This window comes from Larimichthys crocea, chromosome XIII (genome assembly GCF_000972845.2).
Source record: "Larimichthys crocea isolate SSNF chromosome XIII, L_crocea_2.0, whole genome shotgun sequence".
NCBI classification, from domain to species: domain Eukaryota; kingdom Metazoa; phylum Chordata; class Actinopteri; family Sciaenidae; genus Larimichthys; species Larimichthys crocea.
The window spans coordinates 8,826,981-8,851,204 of NC_040023.1; the positions used below are offsets into that span (position 1 = coordinate 8,826,981).

At 41.9% G+C, this 24,224-nt stretch overlaps 1 protein-coding gene across 2 annotated transcripts in view; it reads right to left on the reverse strand.

Moving 5' to 3' along the window:
- grin2da (glutamate receptor, ionotropic, N-methyl D-aspartate 2D, a) overlaps window positions 1–24,224 on the reverse strand; it is a 133,412-nt gene that overhangs the window by 9,222 nt on the left and 99,966 nt on the right. For both annotated transcript variants that reach the window (XM_019254897.2, XM_027287172.1), the window contains 5 exons: window positions 23,470–23,630; window positions 18,910–18,979; window positions 18,129–18,246; window positions 5,809–5,870; window positions 4,416–4,586 (listed from right to left, as the gene is read on the reverse strand). In XM_019254897.2, coding sequence (XP_019110442.1) covers window positions 4,416–4,586; window positions 5,809–5,870; window positions 18,129–18,246; window positions 18,910–18,979; window positions 23,470–23,630 — 582 coding nt within the window. The remainder of the gene's footprint in view (window positions 1–4,415; window positions 4,587–5,808; window positions 5,871–18,128; window positions 18,247–18,909; window positions 18,980–23,469; window positions 23,631–24,224) is intronic.

Consider the following 24,224-nt stretch of genomic DNA (forward strand, 5'->3'; position numbering starts at 1 on the left):
TACTCAGACACAAACACGTATCTTGATGCTTGTCTATCTGCCCCCACGACGTTACAGATAAAGTTAAACTTTCCGAAAAGTCTTATTTCCTTAAACCGAGTGACAAGTTATCTGCCAGCGCAGCAAGAACATTTCAATGATTTCCAATAGAAATCAACTTGTTCCAAGACTCCGCTCTTTATCTGATGTAATTTTGTTTTCCGTAATGCTTCTGACTGGGGCATAGCAGGACAGAGAGTCTCATTTTCACGCCTTGGTTCTGTCATTTGTTGCCCCTACAGCTTAAATAAGATCGTTCTCACTTGATTTTAATTTACTGCTCCAAACATGCTCCAGTCTGACTTTATTTTTTTATTTTTTTACATCTTAGCAGCAGCAATGTTTGATATGAATAAAACATGAAATAAAAAAGGGGCAGAAATATGAGTAAATTACTAGCGACAGATTTTTAAATTTCACACCCAAAATAGTGTCAGATGAGCTCTCGGTGCTTTTTCTCTCCTACCTTTATGTATTTACACCTCGCTGTAGATAGATGGGACTCAATTAGCAGTACTGAGGAGAGCCATGTAAATCGCAAAGACTCTATTATTCTTTATACGTGAAGATGATTCATAATATCCATCGATATCTGTCACATCTTAATGACTAAATGTGTGGGGGCCTCCTGTAAATCTTTGTTCCCCACTGGGACACAGATCTGATGGAGAGACTGTAATAACGGCCCTTCCGGACACATGAATCAGCAGTCCCTGCAGCACAAATGCTATCACAGTCCCCCAGTGCATGGGGCGCAGCACACTGTGAAATTGAAACTTGGGTGAGTCACTGATTGGGTTAAAGCAAGCCCACAGAGGCCAGCCGCAGAGACTTTAAAGCAAGCACAGCATATAGCTCGGGAGATAGACGCTAACCGGTCTTGGGAGTGCCCTTTGCATGGAATTGATGTTTTTATTCATAGAACGAGAAATGCTGCAGATAAGAGCGGAGTTCGTTCATGCGAGGAAAATGCGGCGGTATGCTCTGAATCTATGAAGGGAGGTAAAATTGCACTCCAAAGGGTCTACAGGGAAGAATGTCAGGGAGAACGTGGATATCAGAGACTGCAAGGGACGCAGTGGATTCTCCCCAGCATGGACAATACAATAAAAACAGTAGAGTGTGCTCAGTAAATGGTACTTTAGCCTTGTATCAGTTTTCAACCTGACTCACGCTTGACTGGATTTGATGAGGCTTGGGTCGGCTTTGAGACTCAATTATAACAGACTCTTCAACACTGAATCATAGCCGGGCTGATAGTGGATTTTTGACAATGACGCTGACATTTGGGAAATCACTCTATCTACTGCATCCATCTATGGAGAATATAAACTAAATTGTATGATAAAAAGGTAATATGTTTCACAATTGTCCCTTTGTTACCTGGCTTTATAGTTTTGGGGCTTTAGTCACAAGATGTTTGCCTGGATCAAGACCTTTGAATCCACCCACTCCACTTCTAGCTGACTTCTTCTGGTCTGATATCATGATATGAAACTGAGATTTCTCAGTTGAAAATGTATCGATTCAATGAGCAAATCAGTGCCAATGGGCAATACTGACACAGCTGTTAAGGTGCTGTCAGTTCAAGTCAACCTTGTCTGGACTTTACTCGAGACTCAACGGTTCCCACCATGAGCAAACACTTGGCGATAGTGGCAAGGAAAAACTTTGAGGAGGCAGAAGCTATGTGCCAGAACCAAGGAGGAGAAATAACAATGACGACCGCTAAGGTTGAGGCTGTTCATAGACGTCAATAAATCAGTACGTTGGCATGGTTATCAATCAGTGTTGACTTGAAATGAGATTCATTTGGATACGTTTGGGTACGTTGACTGGTTAGGTCCATTTTGTCTCTGTGGGTTTAGTTAGCTAACTTTGTGAGACCATCAGTGTTTCTACTGTTTATCATAATATATATTACTGGTTCATTTCCTCCAAAGACTTTGCTTGAAGTCAAACAGTTTATCACGACAATGTACCAGCATCTTGTGTGAAGCTCTGTGTGTTTTCATGTCACAATATAGGACAAGATTATTCCGTGTGGGGCTCAGTCCAAACTTTATCCCTCACAGTGACCTCTCACATTCTATTATTTTAACTTAGATTTCATTTAATTCACTTGAAATTAACTTTCCCACCCACTTTATGCTAAATGCACACTGTTAATTTAATTCACATCTTCCTCATAATTCCTAATTTATTCCTTCCCTCTCTGCTTTTTGTCCTTATTACCCTTTCTGTATTAATTTAATCTGTGTGTTCGTGTTCTGTCTCATAAGTTTAACTTTATTACTAAAATCCATGCATCTGTAATTAATCAAAAGAAATGCAAACACTGGAAGGTGTTTTAGGGTTCATCGCTGAGGTTCTATATAGTGCACACTTTGAATTGCTTGATTTTTTTTATGTGCAATAGCAATAACTCTGTTTTTGCAGATGGATTGGAAGTCTCCTCATATGTTGGGAGCATAACGTCAGAGGTAAAAAGCCGTAATGTTATTTCCCTTCCATTCCTATTTTATAGCGCAATTACAGTGCACTATCGCTGTGCATAAATTAGCCATTTTCTCCGCTCTGTGAGGCGGGATGAGGTAATAAATCACAATCTTTTGTCGTCATTTCAACATGATGGTGTCAGCCGTACAACCAGCGGTACTTACTGTACACACTGAGCATTCCATCACGCCGTCTTTTGACAAACAAGAGTATCTCCCATGTTCTCCATGAGGCTTGTTTTCCACTTCAGCAGTCACTCCCTCCTCTCCACCTCCCCCTTCCTCCTACTGTCTATCAGTCCCTGTCGTTTCGTTCCTTCACCTCCTTCTGGCCTTTTCTCCCAACACCTGCTATACTCCAATACTTCTCCCATCAGCCGTCAGCCGTCTTTCTCCTCTTATCTCGAAGTTCCCCCTCCGCTACCTCCCCCTCCCTAATCACAGCATTCATCTATTTCCCATCCCTTTCTTTACACTCCCTTCTTCTTACCTTGTTCCCTTCTTTTTTAGTCATTTTATCCCATCTCTTCCCTCATTACCACCCTCTTCTTTCCTCCCTTTCACCCTGTCAGTCTGTCTTAGGACCTGCACTGAATATTTTCAGGACCCCGAGCTGAACTCACAGAAACTGCATTGGCTCTAAAAAGAAAATAGCTGTGCGACAGCTAAGTGATCAGTCTTCCCCGCAGCCTTTGGCCCTCTCTTGGTGTGATGCCAAGGTTAGATACCATTGATGTTCCTCTTTGTGGCTCTAGCTCCTTGTCTGCTGCTGAGTGCCAGAAAAGAAGAACCAATATTAAGTGGCACCTACTTTTGTGCAAATCCATATCTTGATTGTATCTGAAAACTGTTCATTAACCTTCCTTCATCTGTATTTCTATTTTCCTGAACACAGTGGACCTCTTGGCTGCAATCAGTAAGATATCTTCATTTCTATTTTCATTTCAGTTGCATACAGGGAACAAGAGATCCCAAAGGTTTTTTCCCATATTTCAGGCTATCATAACATCTGCTCCCACATAAATCGTTTACCAGTGTTCCTCAAGCACTGTGTTATGAATCTACGGGTTATTTAACCGCTCTCAGGTTGAGAGTGTGCAAATCAGCGAGATCAGGTGCTGTAGTGTCTGGATGAAATTAAAATCTGAAAACTTTCATGCCTCGGAGTTCACCTCCTTTGCCACCTGGCAGAACTTTTGAATCGTTTCATATCTTGTGTAGATATCATTGCATTCATACCTTTTTTGTTGTTCTGTCTTGAAGATAAATGCACCCAACATAAATAACTACACTGTAGACAATAGTTATGCAAAAGCATTTCCCAAACTGATGCTCTAATTTTTATTCTTGCCATGCTGGATCCACCCCAACAAGAAATAGCTTTAAAACCCAAAGCATGTGAGATAGTAGACATAGTTTACCACAACAAATTGTTACTACTTGACCTCCTTGCTTTGTTGAACATATTATTACGTTTCCTTAATGAGAGATGAGGAAAGAGCAGTTCACGGAAATGAATATTTCTTGTGGTGTGCCCCAAGGCTCATTTCTAGTCCCCATTCTTCTCTGATGTGCTGCCATTAAAATCGTATATTTTGGTCTCAATTTCTGTTGCTATGCAGATAACACAAGTCTTTTGGATGGATACATATTCTACTCATTAATGTGGACAAAAAACAAATATACATTATTATGGAAAGACTAAATTAATTGGGAAATACCAAAAGAGACAACTTGTTTTTAATTTGTCTGATTTCATTCCTAACTTTGAGATTGTTGAATTCGTGTTTGCCTATTTTATTCTTTGATGCATCATCCAATTTTGACCCAATAAACCAGGATGCTTGTTGAGGTGTATGTCTCTTTGCTGTCACCAACCCTGCTGAGTGCCAGGAGGAAGTCCATGCCGCCGGATCGCTTCACACAGTGCCGTAGTTTCCAGTACACCAGATGCTCCCAGGCAAATACCAGGAGGCTGAGGCCCATGGCCACCAGGAGCATGTAGAAGACCCCGGCCATGTTGTCTATGTCCAGCTTACTGCTCATCACCTGGAAGGGAGAGTGGATAGATGGAGGGAGACAGGAAGGGAAGGAGAGTAATGGAAAACATTATAGGAGTTGAGAGCAGAGAGAAGAGGAAGAGGAAGCGGGAAAGTAAAAGGCAGATGAGGTAAAAGTAAAACATATGAGAAGAGAGGGGCAGAGATGAGACAGGAGAGTGTATTTATTACTAACGAGGGCCAATTTGTCTCCTAGACAGCAAATAAAAAGTTAATTACAACCAGCAGTACAATAGAGAATCCTTTGCTGTCATTGGATGTCAGAGCAGCCGTCTGTGATATTTTAGAGCCCCAGCGCTCAGAACACTGATGCAAGACCAAAACATGTCAGTCACCACAAAATATCTAGTTCCCATCAAACAAAAAAGCTTTTCAGGCTATTTAATTTATTCAGTTTCAACCATTAAAAGCTGTCTTCTGCAGCCAGCCTGCATCCACTCTTGAATCAGTAATTATTTTTGCTTTATATCAGACGTTCCAGTTCCTGTGGAGGTATTTGCACCCTGTATGTACGCATCTTTTCTGTTCCTGCTGTATGTTTAGTTTGTTCGTCCAAGTTCCAACAATACAATTTGAACTTGTGTAACACCAAATAACCACACACGCACTCCTGGAATTGAGCTTCAGGGCCCTCTACAAGACCTGTAGTGCAGTTGTAGGTGCAATTGTCATCAATCATCAACCGCAAAATGCAGGGTTGATAGGCAGCGGCGACTTGTGTCTGGAAACCTCAAAAGTGTGATTTGAAACCTACGTGCAGGGAATCAGAAACTCTGGAGTTTGGGATGATTGTAAACCCTTAACGTACATTTTTTCACTTATTTTTCCATCGAGTAGCTTTAAGATGAGAGAAATCATTCTTTTCCACATTGGCAATATTGGTATCGCATCTATCAGTGAGGTAGATATGTCAAAAACAGGATAATAACACACTCAAAAAGTAGCTTTATAGACTGCAGATCAGTTTCTCTCTAACTCTCTGATGTGTTCTCTAAGATGTTTGTTCAAGATTATATAGGCTGAACGGGTAAATAAGATGATGATGAGTCATTTTTAAGAATGCAGAATCATCGGTTGTTTGGTGGGACAACAAATCCCACTTAATACCTTACTCACTAGCTGACCTTTGGGACTAAATATAGCTTTTTCTGTAAACAGTGCTGAGGCCGATTGTGCCAGGATGATGGAGAAAAGGCATAAAGAAGTCATACCTCGATCTTATCATTGTGGCAGATACCCGACAGCCAGAGACGCTCCAACATATCAATCTCATCTGTAAGAGAAAAGATGGAGGTCATAAAAAAGGAGAAGCTGGAGGAAAATAAAATACAGAGACGAAATAAAGAAAGGAAAGATGAGGATTTAGGTCGGGAAAAGACAATAAGGGAGAAGGTGTTAAAACAGTACAGCGCTGAAAGAGAGAATAAAGGAGGAAATTCTTTTTTAAAAAGGGGATTACCGCCCCTTTGTTATGAGAGCGAGGTGTTTGATCCCCCGAGGGAGGAGAAAGAAGCAGAAGAAGGAGAGCTGAGGAGGTGAAAAAAAAGAGAGAGGGACAAATGATGAAATGCAGCAAGGGAGAAAGAAATGAGAGGAGAGAGTGAAACCTCGTTTGTGCGAGGTTAAAGAAGAAGAAGAGTAAATCAGATTGATGGCAGAGAGTGAACCAAACGGAGATAACATAAAGATAAGACGAGGCAGAAGATGCTGTGCCCATGGCGACCAGTATATACGTTCAAATGAAATGCAGGGTCTCCGTTATCACAAAGCAATTAAGAGACTAGGAGTGATAATTAACAGATGTCACCATGAACCTTCCCCGGTCGATTACTTACATTACAAGTTTTCCGAAAGTTTGTGTGTAAATGTTGATATAAGGTTTTATTTAATGATTGCTCATTTGCATATTTTTCCTGAACAGAAATCTAAATATTCAAATTTCTCACCTATTTCTTTCACTACATAAATTTAGATAACACTAACAACAGCTGTAAAAATATCTATATTTTTTTCCATGAGACACACGAGACACTCCAGGTGAATATGGTTAACAGTTTATAGACATCACCATGAATCTTCCTCAGTTGATTACTTACATTAAGACACTTATATTTATCAGTTATATGCAAATGAGGCATTATCTAATGGCAACTTTTTGCTGAGATATACAGATCAAAAAGTGCAATTTATATTTGGGTGTTGTCTTTACAATAGTCTGAAAGAAGACGTGTTATGGAGGCAAAATCTCAAAACTGACCAGCAGATGACAGAAGTCCACAGAAAGATGCATTTGTCTTCCTGTGTTACAAATGATACAGAAAGTGTTGCACCCTCAAAATGAACTGCAACAAAACAACGTCCATCTTCGTTTTAGAAACTTTTAATAAAAGAAAAAACTGCCCACGGTTCAACACAAGCACACAGTTTCTGTCCGTTTCTGCCAGTACGAACATTTCCAATTTCCAAAATATGTTGACATTCAGGTAAATAATATTTTAACCGTGAAATAATAATAATATGAATTAACTGTAACACATATAAAGCAAATTATTTCCACTGGACCCTGATATTCTAGAATTAACACATATGAAATTATGACATTAGTGTTCCAGTGTGCCACATCAGCACAGAAACATAAAGTCTAAATGTAAAATGAAAAATTTAGAGCACCGAATGAGAGACGAGGTTTGCACGAACAGAAAAATTAGAGGCCATTTGCAGAGAGACAAACTGTGGATTAAGGGCATCGACTGGAAGTGAGAGGAGCCCTTTGAAGCAGGTTGTGAAATGGGCCTGACATCTGAGGCAGGCGCACCGAGGGCAGAGCGTCGAGACAGCTCATGGGAGATGAAAGTGAGACACAAACATTACACCAACCGTCACAAACATCTGATGCACACACTGAGCTCCGGCGTAATGGGACTCTCAGTGCTGGCCATTAATGCATTAATCAAAAAGAATGAGTCAGAGGGAAGAAAAAGCCGGATCAAATATATCGAGAGGCAGATGTGCGACAACCCAGCCGCAATCTGAAGATGTCCCAGTTCCAATTCCCACAGTAACAATATTAATCGACCTCTGGGTTAATTAACGCCGTCTGGAAACTCCCTCCGTAAAGCCCCGCCACATGGATTAGACCAGCAAGCCTCAGCCATGTTGGCTGGAACGTCAAAACCACTCAAACAAAACACAGATCCAACTTCGACGTGAATCACTATGTGCCACATTTCACTTCCCAAACAGTCGTGTGAGGGATTCAAACGTTCCCTGACAGCTGAATTATGCCGGGGCTCAACTCCATCGACCCTGCCTCCCTGCTATACTCCCAGCACAGATCCGGCAACAATGGAGGCTGAGTACGCAGTGTTCATCCTGCGCGCGGCTCACTACCCATGATCTAATTCACTGAGTTTCAATGACTGCTCAGTTGATTTCTCTCTCCCTGTCCGGCTCTCTGCCTTCCTTTTATCCGCCTGTAAATACGTTAATCACGGCAGTCAGCGGCGCATAAAGCTGCTCTTTGGGAGAAATCTTCCCCACAAAGAGCTGACAGACTGACAGAGTTTCAGCTGGATCCTCTCTCACCTGCTCCAAAGAGGGAAGTGCCACAGATAAAAAAAAAAAAAACGGAGGAATGGTCTGCACGAGTGAAAGAAGCAAACGTCCAAACACAAAATCCAGAGCTTATAATTAAATCCATATTTCATTCTGTTGATTTTTGACACTTCAGCAGTGATTTGCAGTTCTATTCCAACGTGTGCCTGTCTGGATTTTAATAGCTTTACACTGGTCAGCATTGAGGATTTAAAGACCCCGATCTTCAATCCTCTCAGTGGGATCATATTCAATTTTTTAGCAAAAGGGAAAGATTAAGGGAAAGGCTTTTATGACCTAGAGCAGTTTCATACATATGGTGTCACCTGGAATACCTCCACAAGGAGGCAAACAGATAACCAGACGGCAGAGGCTCCTCAGCTGAGCTCGTTTCAATGCAAAGGAGCAGATTCTGTACACCGTGTAAGCTTCTTACTCTGTCATTAAAGTGCGACACACACACACACACTGACCGTGTCGATTGGTGCACATACCGAACAAGTCAAGTCAAGGTACAGTAAGTCCGGATTTGTCAATCTGACAAGTGTGTGATAACATTGCTGCTTCTCTGTGAATTAGGACAGTCCTAACGAGATGATGCGATCAGCCTGTGGTGATGCATGACAAGGCGCCTCTGGTGCATAGGCCTAAATAGAAAACTGTGGGTGTTTTGACATGCATCAGGTGGCACCACCGAGCGTTGCCCTTAAGAGCTCACGACCCACAGAAACATATTTTTGATGCTTCAGTCCACAACAAGAACATCAGCACACCATAAATCAGACAGATTAAACCCACCTGCCTTATCCAGCACGGGCAAATGGAGCATAATGATGTTATTACCACTGCGCATGGTTGGGTATGAGTGTAAAATCAAAGACTGCTCTTGTTCAACAGAGGTCGTAGATCAGGAAACGCTAATGAGCCTTTTTATGATCAGTCATATGAGTTGTTTTGAAAGGCAACAAACAAGCAGCGGAACACTTGTTGCATTTGATGTTATTACATCAGGACCACGAGTCCATCCATCCGTTTTTCACAACTGCTTATCCTCATCAGGGTCATCGGGAGTCAATCCCAGCTGGCATTGTGAGCGAGAGGTGGGGTGCCGACCCTGGACAAGTCACCAGTTCATCACAGGGCTGACACACAGAGACAAACAATCATTCAAGCTTGCATTCAACACCTACGGGCAAATTTAGAGTCACCAATTAACCTGCATGTCTTTGAAATGTGGGAGGAAGGCGGAGGGAACCCACGGGGAGAAGATGCACACTGGAATCAGGAACCTTCTTGCAGTTTACAGTGGCGGCCAACTTCAGAACAACTTTCTAAGAAAGATATATACATCAATTGAACTTCAGGTAGTGCCTATGCCAAAATAAAAATCCTTCCAACCTGAAGCTACAATTCAACCTCAACCTGCAGTCAAAGTATCTCCAGACTGACTTCACCACCTAACTTGAGTCATATTTGGCCAGAAAGCATCCCCCCGCACGAGGATGCAGTCTGATAAAGAAGCACATCGTCAGCAAAAACTCGAAAGTTGATCTTGAAGTGGCTGCAATTTTTTTTTTCTCCTCCCACAAATGAAGAAGTGTGTCCTCTCCATTAATTCCAAATATTTTCTATCAAGCAAGATACACATCTATGAATATCAGTAATGATTGGATGCAGGCCTTTATTATACTGAGAAATGTTTTTGTTTGTTCTCTATAATGGAAATGGAAGTCGGCTTGTTAAACAAAGAAATTGCTTTTGTCTGCTCTGGCTTCTTTTCTTAAAGTTGTTCAATTTCATATTCGATATAGATTTTTTTTTTCTACCTGTCATTTTTAGATTGGATTACGGTTTATTCTCAGTGACTCTCTGAACAGCAGCAACATTCGGTATGAAGAACTGTAGGTGGTGCAAAAGTGAACTTTGCAGGGGGAGAAATATTGGACAGGACAGAAAACACAGCAAATCACTGAAAGTTATTTGTGATAGCTGTTTGTGAGTGACAGAAATAAATGGCATGAGCTGCAGTTGTTCCTGCAGTGCATGTCATTGCATAGTTCCTCTGTCTCTAAAAGAAATTGTTTTGTGAAACAGAGTGGGTTTTTGTCAGCCAACCTGTAAAAGGCACAAATAATAATTGGACGAGCAGCCAGAGAGACAGCGATGTGGCATATTTTCATATGGCACGATCCAGACTTCCCTACAAACAATCACGAAATCAGACGGCACTAAACGGAAAAGAAAAACGGATTATACACTATCGCATTTTTGACGATAACACCTTGGTAACATCCCAACTGCTTGTTGACATACAACATATGGCATTGTGAAAGAATGCTTACAATACATCCAATTAAAGCTTTCGATCAAGTCTCCAGCACACACCTGGAACAGCCTCCACTAATGCTGTCCAACAAAGTGTTAAGTGCTATGTGATGACACCACCTGTTATTAACGCTTAGCGGCTTCAGTTCAACAACCATCTATCTTTTTCCAGTATGAATTACCCCAAATTTAAAACTCTTATGTCTCACATCACTGCGAATAAACAGACCATAATCTTTCCCTAACCTTAACTAAGTGCTGTCAGTGCCTAAACATAACCATGGAAACGTTGAATAATTCTGTAGTGACTACGGTTGGATAGTGTATTGCCAGACTCACTGCGTATTTTGGCAGAAAACAAATGAAATACATATAATTAAAATTTCCTCGCTAATGCCATAACACAGGGAAAGAATCAAACAAGAACAAGATCCTTTTTATTTTTTCCGTAAACAACATCATCCCCTCCCCTCTCTCTCTTTAGGGTGATCCCATCTAAAGTAACTAAGTCTCTAGAAAGAGAGTTTCTGAGGTGTTTGGGTCCAATTACAAGAACTTCAGTTTTGTCTGAATTTAACATCAAAAAATTGTAGGTCATCCAACTTTTTATATCCTTAAGGCATGCTTGGAGTTTAGTTAACTGATTGGTTGCATCAGGCTTGATCGATAAATATAATTGGGTGTCGTCAGCATAACAATGAAAATTGATAGAGTGATTCCTAATAATGTTCCCTAAAGGAAGCATATATAAACTGAATAGAAGTGGTCCAAGTACAGAACCTTGTGGGACTCCATGACAAACAGAGTGTCCTCTGTGGCTCTTCCTGAGGTTTCTTCCACATTTTTTTCCCTGTTAAAGGTTTTTGTGGGCAAGTTTTTCCTCACTCGAACCGAGGGTCTAAGGACAGAGGGTGTCACTCCCTGTACAGATTGTAAAGCCCTCTGAAGCAAATGTACTTTGTGACTTTGGGCTATACAAATAAAATTGATTTGATTTGATTTGATTTGATCTTTCAGGGTTATGTCTAGTCAGGCACGGTATTGGTTGACGATGCAGTCACATCTCCCTTTACTGAAATCTCTCTCTGTCTCACTTCCAGTTTGGGTCAGATTCCATTTTGTTATCTGGGCTAGTCTACTTAACACGCTGCTTCCAGCATTTCTGAGTGAACGCATAGTGTAAAATAATTAAAATGGCGATATATGACCTATTAACCACGATAACAACAAAAGCTTTAGCTTACAGTGACTGCTTCAGTCAGTTGGGCCGAGTCACCACTCTCTCGCTCTCAGGTTGGGATATAAATACTGTATGTCGCCTGGCCCGTTTATGCCTAATTGGAGAATAAAGGGAAATAATACTAATAATAAATAAAGAGTGACGGCACATATTTACAGGATGGGAGAGATGACAGAGGTGTTGTGTATGTGTGTGGGACGTGGTGAAGTCTAATTATTGAGATGGATCCCTGAAAATATTCATCTTTTCATGCGTACTTCTGCAGGGCACTTGAAGTTATGAGGGTTATCAAATTTCCAACAAGCCAGTGCCAGAATATTTTGTCCAACTGCCAGAACAATTTTAACTTCAGCAGCCATCCCATTTTTTGTTCTGCCATCTCTTCCTCCAGCAACAAAAGAAATGCACTGTGAAGGGACTGGAGTCGACCGGCGTGACTAAACACTGACAACTTACTGAAATCATTTGTATCGAAGGAGTGAAGGTTCATTTTTAAAGGTCTCTGTGTGATTACAAGATTCTGCCTCAGAGTGTTTTAAAAAGACAAATATTGCCAAGCGTCAGGCTTTTAAAGGGACAGTGTTTGTTTTTTTGCATGATCCCAAATGATTTGTGGATTTTGTTTGACTGTGGAACCAAACCAAAGATGAAAAAAAGTAAAACTGCAGGTTCAGAGAAAAATATCTGCAGTTCTATTCTCAGTCTATAAAATTTAAATCAACATCCCCGTCTCTAAAGACTCAAAGCGATCTGAACAAAAAAAAAAAAGGATGTGAGGAAAAAAAGAAATCAATTTCTCGAGGGTCGCCGCTACAGTATGTTCCAGCCCTCCGTGCCAAAAGCAGTTCCCATTCACATTTTCTGTTTTTATCATTCTTTTGTGTGCGAGGCATTTTGTTGGCTTTGCTCAGTCAGCATGAATCAACGTGAGTGACACAAAGGAGTGGTGGAGTGGAGACGAACTTTTGGATCCGGGCTGCTGTGGGGGGATTCGAGACCAGCTGCAACATCAGCAACTTGTATCTGCATGTATTCCTGCGTCTTGGCCCCTCTGCGAAATTCTGAAGACAAGTTTGTTTCTTGGAAGTCTGTTGGAGGCAAGTGGGACTTGACGCATCTTCAAAAGGCTTCCTTTATCAAAAGTACTGCTGTGCATCTGCTCTCCAGCTGCGTGTCTTACAGACGGGGGGTGAGCAGTGCTCCAGAAATAGCAGTCCAACAGGTAGTAATGACTATTACAGCCGTAAAGAGAAAGCATCGAGCTTGCATCAGCAACAAACAGGTGAAAATGACTTCCTAATATGAAGAGACCGGCCTTTATTCCCAATGTATTGAGAGTTTCTCTCATGGTTTTCAGTCTGAACATTTTCTGTACCCACCTGCCGTCAGTCTCGAGCGTTGCCTGCCCCTGGGATCCGCCGTCACTGCCGAGGCACCCGGGCTTTTTCCACCTCGACTCTTTCTCTAGCTCGCTAATTGCTAATAGACTAAATTGCTCCCCAGAGGAGCCAATTTGGTGACTGGCCGGTCGTGCTAAAAAAAGAAATGACGACGCTCGAACAAAGAGATGTATTACGAGGAACAAATACAGGACCTGTGGAGGGCCACTGCGGACGTGCTCGGAATAATAAATCCATGTGATGTCTTTGGAAAGGGGGGTTGGTTATGAGGTTGATCTGGATCAGCGTCGAGTTTCTGGATGAAAAATATAATCAGCACGATATTAACCAAAAAGAGCAGAGTTTATTCACAGAACATTATCAAAGTCTCTGATTATTGTGCACAGGTTTCTATCATTTCTGCACCCACCGCCTTATCTGCACTGTTCAGAATCAGTCAACAAACAAGTCTTTCATAGCTGCATGAATTCTGTCTGCAGTTTCTATTGTCAGTTTCTCTGTGTGGGTTGTTTATTGTCCTCATAATCTACATATCTCACTGCGTAGCTTTCATTTCATCTTTAAATACACGTCATCCTTTGGTGTATGCTATGTTTTTTAGTTTGACATGATTGTGCCTTTTTTTTTTTGGCCTGGACTCCATCAAAACAGAGATTTAGATTCCAGGGGACCATCCTGGTCAAACAAGCAAAGCAAGCATCCTCGTTACCAGCCATGACAGCTAATATTTTTGTTCACCTTGTGAGTCCGTGTCACCGTGACAAAACACGGTCCTAGAGACTCCTCCTGGAGCTGGACCCAGAGGTGATCTCGAGCACTCTGACAAGTATTTATATGTCTGCGGACAGATTCTGTCAACAGTCGTGCAGCTGCTCAAAATAAAGGCCAAGTCCCTGAGATAGATGCGGTCCGACCCGCGAGTACACAGGTTATGACAACCAGGATATGATGTGAAGACGGATGAACGCAACGACAAGACGCTGCCGTGCCCCTAAAACAAAGAGGCAGTGCTCATGTACGTGCACTTCACTTTTATCTCGTTTCCATTAGTGCTGAAGGTTTTCTGACGTATTGACGCCGGTGCTCATTCAGCCTCACTGTTTATTTCCTTTTGAATGCAGATATCTGCCACTGTTTGTACCATTACTGAGCACTGACGCCAGCAGAAGCTTAAAAAAAAAGCTCCCGCAATTATGAAAACATAAAAAAAAGCAGGGTTATGATTTTAATATTGAGACTTCGTCTGACGGCTGCAAACCAAATTACTGGAACTTGTCAAGGTCACCGTGTTAAAGTTATTCAACCATCTCGCTCTTGCTTCTGGCATGAATGGAGAGGAGTGAATATTGGCAAAACATTTCAGTCAAACAGAAATCAGAACATTACATTCACTTTAGAAGTTACAGCAGCAAGATAAGAACTTAACGTTTATTTCTTGTCTTGCAACTTCTTTTTTTAAATCTAGAAACCAGCTACTTTACATATTTTTCAGTCATTTAGTGTTTGAGTCTTGTTGTGACATTTTTTGAAGTGTGGATGTTCAAACGTGGCCGCGCCGTGTGTTCGTGCGAATCGTATTTAATGAACCTTCGCTCGGTTTCTGCGCCGCGGTTGCAGAGAGATGTAATTTAGATAATTCTCTAATGGTGGGATTTTAATGAACGCATGTACTTATAGGTGGCTGTTTAAAAGAGACGATCCAGGAGGAGTTTTAATTTTTCCGCTACCATTCCATCTATCTCTCTTCAGCCTTCCGGATATTTAAATGCACCAGGAGCGGCACTGTGAAGCACTGGGAGACCATGATTGACACAAAGCGGCATAAACAGACTGGTTAACAATGTCATCCAGATAATTGTGTTATTAAAGACACCAGAAGGAGCTACGAGCACCTCCACACCTCCTCCTTTCTCACATCTCATACCTCCTCGTCTCCTCTCTCTTCTTCCTTCTTTCTCTTTTTATAACTATGCAAGGCAAAAACTAGACCCTTTAATTATACCTTTGAGTTATAACCTTTATCTCCAGCTCATTTTTTACTTTAATGACTTTCACGTTTGGTGGTTAAGCAACTAAATCCAATACTAAACACATTAAGGTATAAATAAATCATTTAAATTAACTTGATTTTAGTATAAATATTAACAATACTTGGAAATACTTCCTATAAATGTACATTATCCAAAGGCAGAGTGCAGTATCTGCAGATTTTATGTGTTTTGTGGCTGGTTTGGTCTGGCAGTGATTGGATTTTTTTTGGGGGGGGCAGAATGTTCGCTCTATAAAGACATAAAATGAAAAGCATTACAACCTTTCAATCAGTTTTACAGTTTTCTGTCTGAAAACTTAAATCCTGTGTCACTGTGCTCCGCAGGGCAGAGTGATCCTATGAAAAATGATGATGAACCACCAGATGGAATAAACATGCAGAAAGAGTGAAAATGGCTGAAACACATTAATGTCAACAGTGAAGGGAGAAAATGGGTTTCCATTTTCTCCCTTCACTGTTAAGTAACTCTTTAAGGGCCATGTGAATAACTTTCAATTCGGAATTATTGGGCAATACCAATATATATATATATATTAAAACTATTGCTATTACTATACTAGGAGCTTCTGCATCTACATACCCATAAAAAAGTCAAATATAAACTCTAAATTCCTCTCAGAGTGTGTTTCATGCTGCTGTTCAGGACCAGCTGGATATAAATCATAATCTTGCAGCAGTTTTAGCACCGTATCAAACTGTGCTGCTGATATTGAAAAGTAGATCTTGAAGGGATTTCTGCTGATCCACTATCAGCTTGTGATTTTTACTTTTATCTTGATACTTTCTTTTCCCATCAGACTCATCGCCGCTCAAAGGCTGAATTTGATTTTCTGGTCTTTTTTTCGGGTGATGGATTATAAATAGCACCAAATGAAAAATAGACTTTTTATACTCCTCGAGTCAAAGAAACTCATTGTTTGAGATATTCTTTGGTGTTATTATAAAAAAAGGCAATCCTTGAACTGAGTTTTCTGTTTCTTCTGAATTCAATGAATGTCAAAAAAAGCAATATTTAAAAAAAAACTTTTTTAGATGACGGCAGTAACACAGACACTAAAGATGGATTCTGCTGTAAAAGGTCATAAAGTTCCAAATGATCCTAATAATCTTGAACTATTGTTGAGAGAAACAGAGTTATTGACAAAAGTCAGAAGATGGAAAGAAAGACGAGATGTTGAAGCAAAGAGACCTCAGAGGAACTTTGAAATACATCTCACAGCTCCAGAAAAATCACCTAAAAGTGACGTCTCTCTAAAAGAAGCGACACGCAATAACAATAAATAAGCTGAATAAATTCAGCGAGATTCAGACTGCATGTGTGTGTGTGTGGAATCAAAGAGATCCGATGTGTGATGTGCTGAACAAAGAGAAAGAGAAAACGAGTGTGTGCAGATCACACCTTCCTTCTGTTTTGATCCTCCTCTCTCTTTCCCCCCCACTCTTCAACTCTGACTTTGAACTTTGTCCTCTTTTATCCAGCCACTGTTATGGTTTCCTGTTTTATTTTGTAATTCTAACTTCACTTCCTGTCGTTGTGTATTTCCCGCCGGGTTTTGATTGCCGATCAGCTTCGCCTTTTCGTGATTAGTTCTCACCTGTGTCTTGTTATCCCGCGCTCGCTCGTGCACTCGGTGTCGGTTCGTCTTAGTCGCTGTGCTCTCGCTGTCTTTTGGTTTTGCTTTCAAGCTTCTGTAACCCAGACCTGAACCTGCCTGCTTATAAAATATTCCCACTGAGTAAATCATTGGACTGCAGCTGCTCTGCGTACTGGTCTGCATTTGGGTCCAATCCACTGGCTAATAAAATCTAGTGCAGACCCGCTCATGTTGATATCAGCTGATTGAACAGATGTCGGCTGTTCTTACTCATGTTATAGTTGTTTTCCTGAAATCCTCCAACAATGAGAAGTATGTTAATATTCTATCTTTTACAGTCGTCCCTCACTATAACGCGGTTCACTTTTCGCGGCCTCGCTGTTTCGCGAATTTTTTTTTGTGTAATTTTGCATGCTTTTTTTTACAGCATACTTTACAGTATGAACGTTCGGCGTCCTGATTGGCTAAGGGAGTACTGTACAAAATGTGTTGTATGTTCTGCACTGTAAAAAACACCTGCACCAAGGCCTTCAGAGGAAAAAGCCGTAATACAGTATTGTACTTATTTTTGTTAAATCTGCGAAAGTTTGAACTTTGAGAGAGTTTAAATTAGAGAAATGTGAGAAAATGTTAATGCCTGTCTGAGAAAAGTGTATAAAAGTGTGTGGTTAGGGGTTTTACGGCCTCAAAACATGTATAATAATTGTAAAAAATAAAGCTAATTACTTCGCGGATTTCGTCTATTGCGGGTTATTTTTAGAACGTATCCCCCGCGATAAACGAGGGACCACTGTATATGGGAAATACACAAGACGAAATAGCAAAACAATTGACAACTATAAAAGCGCCACAGTGACCCTGGAAATCACTCATACGAGCATTTTCTGCTCTGTTTTTTGGAAACCGATTGATCCGATCATGATGTTCAGTCCATCAGTCCACCATCCATCCTGACATGCACCCTACAAGGCCAAATATAATCAACTACAAATGGTTCTGTGTATAACATATCAGCAGATACTGTTGGCGTCCATGCAGTCATCTGCCTTGACGTCTCTGAGCTTTGTGGTTCATTACATAAACTGCTGTAGCTTTACAAAGTGACATGACCATCGACCCCAACCGCCCTTCTAAGAACTTTTATTCCTGCCAGTATATTGACATAATGCTGGAACTGAAAGAGCGTGTTGGTTAACTGCAGGATCCTCCTTAACCACATCGTTTTGGCCTAAAACGAGCCAACCTATCCAAAGAGTGAATGTCTGTAAATGCTTCATCTGTCATCGTCTTCTTTCCCACTGCCCTGCCCATTTCCCGTTTGTCTTACCGTCTCCGACGAGCTGCAGAAGGGCGAGGTCTAGCGGCCGTTTCCAGCGGGAGTTCTTGTGCAGGGCGATGCCGTAGCCCGTAGTGGCAAACACCTTACCGGAGCCGATGGTCATCACCTTGGTGGAATAAAACACACACACACACACACACACACACACACACACGTCTGTGCATGCTCACACAAACACACAAATCCCTAGACGGACTCAAGGAGACCGATGGCAATGAGAAATGTAAATGGACTTGATTTCTTGCTGGAATATTTCCCGTCTGCTGCCGCATACATGCAAAGCAGCTGGCTCCTCTCTAATATCGTCCCTGAGCTGGAGTGCAGGATATTGTTTCAGTGAAGGAATTAATATAGATCCACATCAAGTTGTAATAATTACTGCAGCAGTGGCCGTTGTATGAGGCTGCTGGGAGCTCGGGCCTCCCGCAGACCTTATTACAAATGATCACTGGGTCGGATTTTCATTCTCGCCGTGGGAGCCGTATCAAATGCAAACTTATAAATAAATCAACACCAGCGCTGTTCAGAAAAAAAAATGACAATATTAACTAGCTACAGGCCGCGAGGGACAAATCTAAATGCATGGGATGTGTTTGATTTATTTAATGCAGATGTAGAAATGCTCATTTGGCATGCTTGTTGTGCTTCCCACAAGAAGTTTATCTTGTAGCGTTGTAGCCGCAGGCGACGGGGACTCCAACAATAGCTGCCACTATGTATGAGCGTGTCACTGTGCAGAGCTGTGAAATGACAGAGATCCATATCTTACCTTGCAGCCTTCGTCCTTTCTGGCCATATAGTTCAACACCGCGGCGTCATAAATGAAGGCATCTAGTTTCCTGAAGGGAAGGAAGGAATGAGGAAAATCACTGACCTGGAGCTAAATGGAAAGAGAAGAACTGTACACAAAAGATCAGAGGTGACGGGGGAAAACCGGCGCTGAGACAATGACGGTGTAAAAAAAAAAAAGAGGAGCTTCTTTCTTGACACCGTTTCCAACAGTCGCACAGAGAGCTATTCATCACGGAGGCAGAGATGTCAATTCTCCTCCTACAATAGCCTCGACAGACCAGAATACAGCACAACAGCAGGGAAGGTTGTGATGCAACCAAGGTGCGATTCTCACTTTTTCTAAGCTGAATAAAAAAACATCTCGCTCTAATAGCGCCGCGCTTAATGGCCTCCAGACGAGGGTAAATCTCAGCCTGAGCTTTTAGTCGATGCAGAGAGACCTTCATGAAAGACAGACGCCGAGCTGGGCTGACTGCTGTTGGACTAGTCAGTGATATTAGCTGGCTGCTATGTCTTGTGTTGTTGTTGCACTTGCTTGATGCTTGGCTGTTTTTTTTAAATCACATTATCATAATAAATACACATTTGTTTGGCGCTCCGGGCACCAAATCTCAAAAATTACGAGTTCCAAGCTTTTCCTTGCCACTGTCGCCAAGCGCCTGGTGGTCATGGTGGGAATTGTTGGGTCTCTGTAAAAGATATTTTATTTATTTATGATTTTTTTAAGATTATTTTTTTGGCCTTTTAATGCCTTTATTGATAGGACAGCTGAAGATAGACAGGAAGCAGAGAGAGGGGGAGTGACACGCAGCAAATTAGCAAGGACTATAGCCTCCACACACGGGGCGGCCGCTTAACCCACTACGCTACCGACCACCATGTAAATAATATTTTTAATATTAGTCTGGACTAGACCTGCTCTATAACTTCTGTTATAATAATATATAATGTCTTTTACATGGATTTTTAAGACTCTGGGAAATGGTGATAGATATTTTTCACTATTTTCTGACATTTTATAGATGAAACACTGAACTAAATGGTTGAAAAATAATAAATAGATTGAACTATAGTGCAAAAATATTAGCTGCAACCCGTTGAAATCGCTCAGTAAAGTAGAAGACGATGAGGCTGGGTGAGGAGACGTGGATGTGCACCAGAAGTGAGACAAACACCTCATCATAAAATAATGGTTTGAATATAACAAGCTCAGCTCGCACTGATGATGAATATCTCAGGATCTGATGATGGATTTGTAACTACACCTGCTCTTCCACTTCACATTCATTTATATTCACACTTGGGAAGCTGCAGTGTAACAACCAGGGAACGAGGAGGATGAGGAGGAGTTGGAGGACAGAAAATTGGGGGAGTTAGTGATCACGTTTGGAGGGAGGGAAGGAGCTGATGAACACAGAGTTAATGAGGGAGGAGGAAAGGGTGAGAGAAGACAGAAAAGGGAGGATTGAGGGAGAGAAAGAGGGAGTCAGGAGAGGAGGATGAAAGACGAGGCAGAGATGGAGAGCTGATGCTCGTTGCCTCGACAGCCGAATCAAACAGGCATCTTTATACTGCTTTGCCTTGACAGTGTGAAGTAATGTTTCCTCTGTAAATAATGTCACGACGCGAGGTGGGGAGAAGGATGTCGATAGGCAGCGATAATGAGAGAGAGACTGAGGGACTGAAACGAGATGGAAAGAGGTAGAAACTGATGTAAGGATGATAAAAAGGAATGCATCACGGGAGTTTTAATAACACGGTACGTCAGATCTGCTAAAGACTGCACTGCCAAAGTCTGTGCGTGTGTGTGTGTGTGTGTGTGTGTGTGTGTGTGCGTTTGCTTGTCTCATTAAACGTTTGAACCCTCGTCTGCATTAGCAAACATCACTCCCCCCTCCTCCTCCTCCTCCTCCTCCTCCCTTCCCACCCACTTCAAACATGATGAGCAAGTGTATATTTTATAGCAAGTGCTTTGTCTACTTTGTGGCCCCCACAGGCGAGTAATAAGCCACCCCCACCCACACCACCACCCCTTTTTGTTGAAGACAAGAGGCGCCCGAGTGGCAGCCAGTGCTGAGACGGCAGGATTTCCCCCCCTGCACTGCAGTTGCTGCTAACATGTATTATTTAAAAGTACTCCCTCCTCCTCCTCCTCTTCTTCTCTCGGCCTTGTTTAGTAGCCGTGATCTCGATGGGGCAACAGTTACCCGTGGCTGCAGAGGTGAGGAGGATCAATGCGCTAACAGGTGGAGAAAGACAAGAGGGTGCTGTAATCGAAGCGAGGCGTGACATGACAACGTTGCCTCCAGTAGAGAAAAATTAAATAAAAAAGCGAGAGGAGAAAACTGAAGTGGACGACGGTAGAAGTACATTCTCGGTAACAGGATTTCTGTGGAAACAGCCTCCAGTCAGTGTCTGACTCTGTTTGCTCCGTGAGCAACTCGCAGTGTTTTTATGGAGACGTCTGCTTCCATTTTCGCTAATGTATCAATTCACACCAACTCCAAGAGCTTTTATTCTATCTCCAACTCCAGCTGCCGTCATGTTGAGGAGTACAGACGGGTGACAAAGTGTCTTAGTGAGGTGTTGTTGAGAAAAGCTTCGATGCTCCTCTGTATGGATTCTCTGAGTCTGTGGAGATTCATGATCTGGAAGAAATGCTTCACAATCAGAGAACTCAACTTTGCATCGATTTGAAGGGAACAGTGGACCCAGAATAAACCTAGAAAACGTGCCTCGTTTTGTGTCTTTCTCGACTCTTTTCATACAGTTTTTCCTTAAATCCTTCCTTAAATTCGTCACCTATCTGTACACGTATAATGATTCAAGGATTCAAAGATTCAAGGAGTTTTATTGTCATTACAGCACATGTAAACATGGGATGAAACGAAATTGGTTGCCCCTGGTCCCAGAGCAGCCCGATATCAAATATAAAAAATAAAAATATATATATATGTATATATAATATATAATGATCCCAACTGTGATATGGTACTGCAGAGCCCAAGAAAAACTATTTTTGTCCATTGAATTTCTGATAATAGACAGACCGGGTTTCTGAATTCTACCAGTCTGGTCTTTATTATTATGCCATTGACTTTACTTCAACCAAAACATATTGTTTTGTATAATTTAATCTTTCATAACTCTCTACTTTTATGCTTTAAAAAGTTCTGAGAGTTCACTTTGTGATTGCTTTTATATTATGTTCATCTTATAAACTTTTGTTTGGTTTCAGGGACCTCTCGATAAAGGTCTTGAAAGCCTCGCACACACACGCAGGCGTTAATTATTTCGGCTAATTAAACCTCAGCTCAGGGTGAAGCTGGACGGAGTTGTTTGAGCTAATTAGGTCAGCGGACCTATAAAGTGTACTTTTTATTTCCAGCCACTTAAAAAGGTGTAAACAAATCTAACACCTACTGGTTGAGAACTGACTCCTTCACTTTGTGAAGAGTTCAGTCCTGAGTGAACCGGAAAAATCGCAAAAGTTCTCCAGCCGGTCTGAGAGAGAGAGAAACTGTCTGTTTATATTCTCATTTTGTGCTGTGAAATCATCCAAGCAGCAGAGATGGAGAGACGCTGAAGTGACAGGACAGTGACAGAGGTTACTGACAGTTCAGTGCGAGCTCCCTAACACTACCCACACCGTCTCCACACACCACACAAGGCAAACTAGTTATGCCTGTGGCTTCAGGGAGGTGTCAATCAAAAAACCCACAAGAGGTCCCACGGGAGGTCTAATCAGGTGGATTAAGTGAGTGGGTGAGCCATGAGTGTATAATGTCTTACAACCAATAAAATATCTACCGTATTTTCCAGACTATAAGCCACTACTTTTTTCCCACGCTTTGAACCATGCGGCTTATACAAAGATTCGGCTTTTCTATTGATTTTTCTTCAGTAGCCAGGGGGCGCTCTAACAGGAAGTGCAAAAACAGGACAGACAGGGGAAGTCAGTGCAATGAAGAACAGGCTTGTTTTTATTCAGCACATGCACATATTTTCACACCCTCACACCCTGATGCAGCTTTTTTTATTTTTGTTTGTTGTTGTTTGTTTTTATTTTTTATTGATAGGACAGCTGAAGATAGACAGGAAGCAGGGGGCAGAGAGACACGCAGTAAATTAGCCGTCCGATGCGGGATTCGAACTGGGGCCAGTTGCAGCGAGGACTATAGCCTCCACACACGGGGCGGCCGCTTAACCCACTACACTACCGACCGCCCCTATGATGCAGCTTTTAATTTGAAGGCCATCGATCTGGCTCTCCAGGAAGGAAACAGAGCTGCTGCACGTAAGCTTGGCGGTAATGAATCCATGGTGAGACGTGAAACAATCAGTTCAGGTATATAAATTTACGGTACAAAATCTTTCTGTGTATCCGGTAAATATCTAATTTCTCAACCTGGCTTATAGTCCAGTGCGGCTTATATATGTCATTTTTATTATTTTTTAAAAACTTGCAGCTTATATTCAGGTGCGCTCTATAGTCCGGAAAATACGGTACATTTCTTTCTTCTTTTTCTTTCCTTACCCAGTCTTGAGGTTGTCAATGGCTTCCTCCACGCCCTTCTGATTGTTGCGAATCATGTACTGGTGCATGTTGGGGTAGTTGGAGCGGATGTTCTCCTCTGTGCTCCCATTTGGCACGGTGCCGAAACGCAGCGGCGGGTACTGCTCCGTCGGGTGCTGGAACTGTACAAGAAGAAGAAGAAGAAGGTGAGCGGAGATTAAAGCGATATGAAGGAAGTTGAAGAGGGGTCGATGAAAAAAGAAGGGAAAGGTGCAGATCCCTGCCAACGGGATGAACTGCTACAAAGATTCTTCAGTTTTCAAAGAGCGGACTCTCTGCTGCGGTATTCTGCAGAGCTGAGGGGAGGGGACGATAAAACAGAAGAGGTTTGGAAGTGTCAGAGCAGCATGATACAGTTTTGTGGGTTCTGCTGAAACTGCACTGAGAAATCAAATGAGGCAACAGGGCGAGGGAACATTTCGGAGGACTATATACATATTTTACTTCTTTCTGTTAACTCAAGCTATTCTGAAGCCGCCCACCTCTTCTGGAGGAAGAAAAGAAACAAAACAAGCTTCGTAGGATGTTCTTATTTTCCGTTCTTCCTCGTCTGTTTCGGTTTACTGTTAACAAAAGATTTTCCTTCTTCATTATGTAAATGAACACCTCATTTCGAGGCCTCGCTAAGCGAGATTTCTCGCTCATGTATTCGTGTCTCGGTCCATTTGGCCATCCAACCCGTTTCTCCACAATTAAAAAACGTCAAACATCCCATC